An 8,852-nucleotide genomic window follows, 5' to 3' on the forward strand; every position below is an offset into this window, starting at 1 on the left:
CATTCCTATGGTTTTTTTTGTGTGTTTTTTCTTGGTCTTTTCAGAGGCTTTTTGGCCATAGCTTCCAATAGTAAATGCACTCTTAAAAATAAATGTAGGGTGAATGCAGGCAAAGTGGGCCGTTTAGTTTGATTTACTGTGCTCAATGGGTCCAACACTTTAAGAGCATGACAATGGCCTTTAATTAAAGCTACACTATTTCTTTAAATGATACAATGGTTTTGGTTGATGCAATATGACACTGGAGGGTGTGGCTACATCTCAAGGGAGGACACCCTTATTGTTGAAGGTAGCCATAACCTCTGACATAAGATTTTATTTTCTAAATTATAAGGTTTCTCGCTAAATGTCAACATATGGGTATATTATTCTGACAATTTGTTACTACAGTTAACAGGGGAAAAAAAAAGATTTTAAATGTGTTGGTTTTCTTGGAAGGTGTTTAAAGCTACAATATGTAAGATTTTTGTAATAAAATAACCAAAAATCACTTGCAAAGTGTGATATCTTTCCTGCAGTTGTGTACTTCCAGTATCCCAAAAGTTCGCAAAGATTTTTAATTTCAGAGAAATTCCAATTTTAAATTAAAGCTGCAAGCAGCATTCATCGGGGTTCAAGCGTTTAAGGCCGTTAAGCACAAATGCATAAAAAGACTAAGTTTTATTTGGCAACCATTTAACCACTGACATCATACATGGAAAAGACCATTTCCAGCCAATTTAACATGGGAAATATATGGTTTTCAAAGCTTTTTAACAGTTATAGCGCCACCTATGGTCCGATCTCCATAAAATTGTGCATGCTTGTTTACAATGTTATTTCACATATGCTCACCAATTTTCGTGAAGTTCTGAGTTTTCGTTTAGGATTTATAGGCTTTCGAGTGAATTTTGCCACGCCCATTTTCTAAATGACCCTGTTATAGCCATCCAAATGCTAAAGTTCAACTTTTTTTTGATAATTATTGATCCAGAGAATTGTCCTTGACTGGTTTGGTTGCGATCGGGCGAAAACACCTAGGACTAGTTCGCAAAAGTAGGTTTTTGACATAATCATGAATATTCAATGAACGGTTTGATTGACAGCAGTGGTTCTTGAGGCAAAGTTGTTCAGGATGAGGAGATCTGTCAAATGATATGCATATTGTGTGGATGTGTGTAACACCACGTGATTACAGAGGGCGTAAACCTCGTTAGCGCCAACTAGTGGCCGATTTCTTTCAAAATTCTTAGAGACCTCTAGGACCATGAGTTGAACATGCCCACCGAGTCAAACTTCATTGGCCGATGGCGGCCATGCTTTTTGAGATACGCCAATGTCCTCATATACGACCAAGACGCTGCATACCAATTTTCAAGTCAATCGGACTAACGGTCAGGTGGTCATAGCCCTTTTTAGTTTTTTTTCATGTTATAGCGCCTACTAGTGTTCAGTCGGCGCGATCTTTTTTTTTTACTGTGACCAAATATTGAGCCCGTACATATGTGTACCGAATTTGGTGAAGCTATCTCATTTGCTTCTCGGGTTATAGCCATTTTAGTAAAAGTGGCTCCGCCCACAGCGTACGTTTTGGCCCCCCTTACCGTGAATGTACCGTGAATGTAAATTTCACCTTTTTTCCGATAATTATTGATATTCAGTCTACAGAGAATCTTTCTGCACTGGTTTGGTTCCGGTCGGGCAAAAAACCTGGGACTAGTTCGCAGAAGTAGGTTTTGGACAAAAATCAAGATGGCAGAATAAGACGCTTGAGTCTAGGACAAACCGTCTAGGAGTTATGAACAATTTCATACTTTTGCTTGCTGTAGCGCCACCTATTGGCCAATCGGGGTCATACTTTGATAGGTTCTCCCCAAATTGAGGACTACCATTTGGCCAAGTTTCAAGACTCCAGCATTTACGGTTTGGGCTGCATGATCAGTTTTACGGCGGGATAATAATAATAAAAACCCTAACAATTACAATAGGGTTTCAGCACTTCGTGCTTGAACCCCTGATAATGGCTCGTCCATGTTCACTTGTCGCCTGTCAGTGACGTAATATCCGCGTTATCCCTGGTTTCCGCTCGTACTGCCATAGTAACCATGGCGACAACTGCGTTACGTCTAGCGGCACGCTCATGGAGTTGTTTCGTTCAAACATTATGGACCATGGCAAGCAGACTTTGGGACAAAAGGAGAACTAAAACGAGGATCAATATCGGCGTGGTGTTTTCGAGATGCCGAGAGCTCCACGTCCGTGACAAACTTCGACTTGACAGAGACGTCTTGCATGTACTTTATTAGACAGTTGAGCAAATGTACATAAAACTAATCAATGTCATATAGCTCAACATGATGAAATGTTAGAATATGATCAGTATGTTATTCTAATGTTCATCTAGCTTACTGCTAGTCTCATACAGACAAACAAACGCATAGAATAACATTATAACTTTCAATACACTCAAATGCAGTTTAGTGTGATAGTGTAGACCAAGTGAAACAGCGCTGCGTTACCTCACAAGTTTAATTCGCCAAATAAACTGACTTGTTAACCCTTTTCCACCAAGGCAGTGCTGGTGCTGGTTCGGAGCTAGAGCCTAGTTTCAAATCGGTTCTTTGTTTTTCGACACCCAAAGCACCAGCTCTGGACCAGGAAAAGTGGTTCTTAAGTAGCACCAAAACATTGCTGGTCTAGAAGTAAGAACCGCTTGCGTCAGGGGCTGGGGGCGGGGTTACCGTGACCAACAAGACGAACAGAAACTTGTGACCGCCATTTTTCAAATAGCAGCTAATCGAGCTAATAGCAGCTTGATTGTAATCTCCGTCTATGCAAGTTACGGCGAGCTGCACGAACACGTTGGATTCGCCGTGTTTGGATGCCGATGTAGGTTCGCAAAGCCATGAGCATCAATAGTAACGCAACGACCTCCATTGTTGATGGAAGGCTTGTTCGAGATGCATCGGAGCGGCACGGACCGATCGGAGCTGCGGGAGTGTTTGGAGAGCATCCGAGTCCTTGTGCTTTTGGATTGCTTTCGCAGTGCTTTGATGTCATGAGCCGATCGGTCTGCGAGAAGCCGAACCATCTAGAACAAGCCTGGTGTGTTTGTGTTTGGCGCTGCCACGCTAGCGTTGCTGGGCAACATGAGATGTATACAGTGACCTTGTGGAAAGGCAAACCGGATCTTAGAGAGCTCGTCAGTCGAACCAACTCCGGACTGGCAATAGCTCTGGCTCTGAACTGGCACCTGGTTCATGCTGGTGGAAAAGGGGTATGTGTGAGTATTAATTCAGCACTCGCGGGTAGATCGGTAGAATGAAATGTCCTTATTCCTTTATAGCGGCGGGACTCGCATGTGGCTCTGATATCTGTCTCTCATTAGCAATCGCGACCTGCTTCATACCGCAGTCATGTTAAAAACATCAATGTATTCACTCATCCATAAACATTATTAGATCCTTCGGCATGACGACAAGTTCCATAATTCCGCTTATGCGTCATCAACCTACACCTTTGTTATTGTAAGAGGTTAGCAAGCCTGGTCAGTACCTGGATGGGAGACCTCCTGAGAAAACCAGGTTGCTGCTGGAAGGGGTGTTAGTGAGGCCAGCAGGGGGTGCTCACCCGTGGTCTATGTGGGACCTAACGCTCCAGTGTAGCGATCGGGACACTATACTGTCAAAGAGCACCATCCTTCCAATGAGACGTTAAAACCGAGGTCCTGACTCTCTGTGGTCATTAAAAAATCCCAGGATGTCCTTCGAAAAAGAGTAGGGGTGTAACCCCGGCATCCTGGCCAAATTTGCCCCTTGGCCTCTGTCCATAATGGCCTCCTAATCATCCCCATATACTGATTGGCTTCATCACTGTCTCCTCTCCACCATTAAGCTGGTGTGTGGTGGGCGTTCTGGCCCAATATGGCTGCCGTCGCATCATCCAGGTGGATGCTGCACATTGGTGGTGGTTGAGGATATTCCCCCTTCCATGTAAAGTGCTTTTGGTACCCAGAAAAGCGCTATATAAATGTAACGAATTATTATTATTATTATTATTATTATTAAAATGTAGATGCAGAATATAACGCTTTAAAATATGGACACAATTTAAGTTCATCTACAGTGTTTAGAGAAAACAGACAGAAAAAAAGTTTTACAATATGGTTACCATTTAAAAGTTTCCTCTTATTGAATTTTTGTTAGTCTATTTGTTGTTGCATGTGTTGTAGTTCCATTTGTAATATGTTGTAGAGTTCATTAAGATATCTGATATTCAAATTTCATAAAATTTCATGTCAACATAACATGTTCTAGTTGTTTTGAACTTTACACATGCATTGAGTGAACTGATGAGTATTACTCATCATAGCCTATCTATGTGCTTTTGGGTCTGTTAAATATGCTGTGGAATATGTTTGTGTGATGTGTTAATAAATCATGTGTTTTTAAGATCCAGGATCATTTTTGATAAATTAGGGATGGGTCACATTACCTGAAAAGAAATTTGTCTGGAGTGCATGATCTCAAAATGTTTATTGGTATATACCTTGCAAATAACACATATCAACTGTATTCAAAATGAAATATTAAAGTTGGACCTTAAAGTTAACAAAAGTAATAAAAAGAAATAAACATCTAGGTACTGTATCTAAATGACAAGTGTCCCACCTTACCTGCCTTCAATCTACTAAAAGGGGATTTTAACATCGATGCCATAGAAGAATCATTCCCTCAGAAATGTTTACTTCTGCCTTCAAAGACAAGTACAGTTTTTTACAATCGCTATGACAATTTTTTCAATACTTTTAACAAATTTCCTAAACTCTTAACGCACCAACACACCTACAACACACAATTGGCAAAACAGTTAATTTCATGCTCAAAATCACACATTGTAAACTAAACTCCAACACTAATTTTCTAAATACAATAATACACTATGTCTACCAAAACACTGCAAACATGTCTCAAAATCAAATCATTTTTCAAAACACTAACATATGTAACATAGCCGTCCAACAGGAAGATTTAGTCAATCATAGCACAATGTCATAAAAACACTAACATCAGATGGAATTACAGAAACTGCATTATTGTATACGTGTCAGGTATGCCCTTATACAACAGACAGTATATTGTATTGATCATAGATTGTGTTTTGCACTGCAGTTTCTTTTGAAGCCTCTCTCCATTTTTGTTTTGTTGGGTTTAGGTCTTTTGCTGCAGAAATTCAATAAAAAAAGACCCATCTCAGAGTGCTTTATAGAATGTACGGTTACAGTATACCATATGGTCATGCGATTGAAAGAACCTCAACACCTGAGTGTGTTTCCTAGATGGAAATCAGCTGTGATTTATAATATTTGCATAATTCAATCAGCTGTTTCTCAGTAACAATAGGATAAAATACAGGGGATATATTTGTGTTTCAATTCACAATGTAAACAGCTGTTTACCTTGACTTTAGCCTGTAAGGTTAGGTTTAGAACATGGTGTTATCTGTTCTGACATACAGTGTTAAAGCATTGGTAAATTTGGCAGTAAAAATCCATTGGTTTGGTCTTGTTTGAGCTTGTGTGTAAAAGAAGCATTTTAAATTTGTGTTAATTGTACGCATTTTGTGTTAAAGCAACAAGAAATGTGTTAATAGGATAGCTTACACAGACGGATGTAGTGCTAACTGTGTTTGGAAAATTGTTAAAAGTATTGAAAAATCTGTCATAGCAATCGTAAAAAACTGCAAATAACAGTCCAATTGCATGTGTAATATAGGCTTGTCAGGCTTGGTACATCAGAGTCTGTAGAAATGGTTTCTTGAAAAAGAAGAACTGTCAGCTATTCACTTATGTTTGATGAATATCTGCTATAAGAAGTGGTGTCAAGCGTGAACGTCAAGTGGAATTGTACACTAAGAATGAATGAGTCACAAATGAGCCACCAAATGAAGAGAAGAGGAATCTATAGCAGTACTTCTTTTAATAAACACAAAACACTGGAGAACACATTGTGCAATGCAAGACAAAGAACTGAATAAACTGAGTGCTATATATAAACAGGCAAACAAAGGGAGCTAAATGAAACACAGGTGAACTTAATTAGTGACTAACAGACTATCATGGTTAACTTGTAGCTCAACATGAGTTCCTATAAGAGCAGCCGAAAGTGTGATTGAAAAGGAACATTCTCTCAACCCCAGGTCAGGACTGCACACGGATTAAGCGTTGTAGTATTTTTGTGACTGCAATATTCAGGCTCCACACGGATTGAGGACAACTTTTCAGCTGTACGGTAATGCACCTTTGCTGTTTTAGGCTTGTTTTTTTTTCTCCATTCCATTTTCTCCATCAACTGACTTGATTTAGTACAACTAAAAAAAGTTAGTTTAAGCAAAAGTATTGTGCTATATTACCTAATGCAACTTTCATTCTCAAAGCTCCCTGCAACAAAGCTTTGACCTTTTATCAAAAATATTATTCTTAAACCAAACGGCATGATTTCACTGAATTCACTCTTCACTGTAGGCTTTAAAGATCAACATGGAGAAAATCATCCTAATATTCCCTCTGATATTGCTGGTGCTGCATATACAAGGAGGAGAGTTCTCCAAACCTCCAGTTTGTTTGCCTGAAGCTCCACAGCCGGAAGTCGTGGAGTTCGACAACACAATCTATGCCACTTGTGAAGTAACTCCCAGCCCCAATTTGCCACGTAACCAGCCAAAGATCTTTGGGCAAATCCTCTTCAAGCAGGTCTTCCCCAATGGAGATTTAGAAGTGAAAATCAACCTCCGTGGTTTGCCTGCCATCGATCCTCAAGAGCGTGCCATGCACATCCATCAGTATGGAGACCTCAGTCAAGGCTGCATCACTGTTGGTCCTCATTATAATCCAAACGGCGTTGACCACCCTCATCCTGGAGACCTGGGCAACTTTGCTTCCGAGAAAGGAGTTATAAGGCAGTTCCTGACGCTTCCAGACGCCAAGCTCTTTGGGCCTTATTCCATTCTGGGACGTGCGGTGGCGGTTCATGAGAAGGAGGATGATCTGGGAATGGGTTCAGATGAGGAGAGTAAACTTAGTGGGAATGCTGGAGAGATAATTGCTCTCGGTGTGATTGGTATTACTACTCCAAGTCTGTGGCAGAAGACTCAAGCGCTCCCCAAGAAAAAATGTAGAGAAAGGAACTGAGAGTCAAAGATGAGGGAGTCGGATATGGTGGAAGGGCAGATTCAAATAGGATAATCATGATTTTTCCTTGTGTATTCTTTGTATGTGTCCTACATTAAAGTATATTTCATAACCTGAACATTCCTATGGTTTTTTTTGTGTGTTTTTTCTTGGTCTTTTCAGAGGCTTTTTGGCCATAGCTTCCAATAGTAAATGCACTCTTAAAAATAAATGTAGGGTGAATGCAGGCAAAGTGGGCCGTTTAGTTTGATTTACTGTGCTCAATGGGTCCAACACTTTAAGAGCATGACGATGGCCTTTAATTAAAGCTACACTATTTCTTTAAATGATACAATGGTTTTGGTTGATGCAATATGACACTGGAGGGTGTGGCTACATCTCAAGGGAGGACACCCTTATTGTTGAAGGTAGCCATAACCTCTGACATAAGATTTTATTTTCTAAATTATAAGGTTTCTCGCTAAATGTCAACATATGGGTATATTATTCTGACAATTTGTTACTACAGTTAACAGGGAAAAAAAAAAAGATTTTAAATGTGTTGGTTTTCTTGGAAGGTGTTTAAAGCTACAATATGTAAGATTTTTGTAATAAAATAACCAAAAATCACTTGCAAAGTGTGATATCTTTCCTGCAGTTGTGTACTTCCAGTATCCCAAAAGTTCTCAAAGATTTTTAATTTCAGAGATATTCCAATTTAAAATTAAAGCTGCAAGCAGCATTCATCGGGGTTCAAGCGTTTAAGGCCGTTAAGCACAAATGCATAAAAAGACTAAGTTTTATTTGGCAACCATTTAACCACTGACATCATACATGGAAAAGACCATTTCCAGCCAATTTAACATGGGAAATATATGGTTTTCAAAGCTTTTTAACAGTTATAGCGCCACCTATGGTCCGATCTCCATAAAATTGTGCATGCTTGTTTACAATGTTATTTCACATATGCTCACCAATTTTCGTGAAGTTCTGAGTTTTCGTTTAGGATTTATAGGCTTTCGAGTGAATTTTGCCACGCCCATTTTCTAAATGACCCTGTTATAGCCATCCAAATGCAAAAGTTCAACTTTTTTTTGATAATTATTGATCCAGAGAATTGTCCTTGACTGGTTTGGTTGCGATCGGGCGAAAACACCTAGGACTAGTTCGCAAAAGTAGGTTTTTGACATAATCATGAATATTCAATGAACGGTTTGATTGACAGCAGTGGTTCTTGAGGCAAAGTTGTTCAGGATGAGGAGATCTGTCAAATGATATGCATATTGTGTGGATGTGTGTAACACCACGTGATTACAGAGGGCGTAAACCTCGTTAGCGCCAACTAGTGGCCGATTTCTTTCAAAATTCTTAGAGACCTCTAGGACCATGAGTTGAACATGCCCACCGAGTCAAACTTCATTGGCCGATGGCGGCCATGCTTTTTGAGATACGCCAATGTCCTCATATACGACCAAGACGCTGCATACCAATTTTCAAGTCAATCGGACTAACGGTCAGGTGGTCATAGCCCTTTTTAGTTTTTTTTCATGTTATAGCGCCTACTAGTGTTCAGTCGGCGCGATCTTTTTTTTTTACTGTGACCAAATATTGAGCCCGTACATATGTGTACCGAATTTGGTGAAGCTATCTCATTTGCTTCTCGGGTTATAGCCATTTTAGTAAAAGTGGCTCCGCCCACAGCGTA

The 8,852-nt window shown here is 39.8% G+C and overlaps 1 protein-coding gene across 2 annotated transcripts; it reads left to right on the forward strand.

The window, feature by feature from the left end:
- Positions 1-6,057: 6,057 nt before the first annotated feature.
- On the forward strand, positions 6,058-7,286 carry LOC311298499 (extracellular superoxide dismutase [Cu-Zn]-like). 2 transcript variants are annotated; one of them, XM_084421492.1, is made up of 2 exons: positions 6,058-6,269; positions 6,503-7,286. In XM_084421492.1, exon 2 carries the CDS (start codon positions 6,518-6,520, stop codon positions 7,166-7,168), a length of 651 nt encoding a protein of 216 aa, XP_084277618.1. In that variant the 5' UTR covers positions 6,058-6,269; positions 6,503-6,517; the 3' UTR covers positions 7,169-7,286. The 2 variants fall into 2 exon arrangements, with proteins under 2 accessions (XP_084277618.1, XP_084277619.1); XM_084421493.1 differs by having other exon boundaries at positions 6,058-6,264.
- Positions 7,287-8,852: the final 1,566 nt, after the last annotated feature.

This window comes from Rutilus rutilus (genome assembly GCF_951802725.1).
Source record: "Rutilus rutilus genome assembly, chromosome: 1".
Classification (NCBI taxonomy): Eukaryota; Metazoa; Chordata; class Actinopteri; order Cypriniformes; family Leuciscidae; genus Rutilus; species Rutilus rutilus.

Excerpts from the sequence above, each read along its gene's own strand:
- LOC311298499 (XM_084421492.1), top strand. The coding sequence starts at position 6,518 with ATGGAGAAAATCATCCTAATATTCCCTCTGATATTGCTGGTGCTGCAT.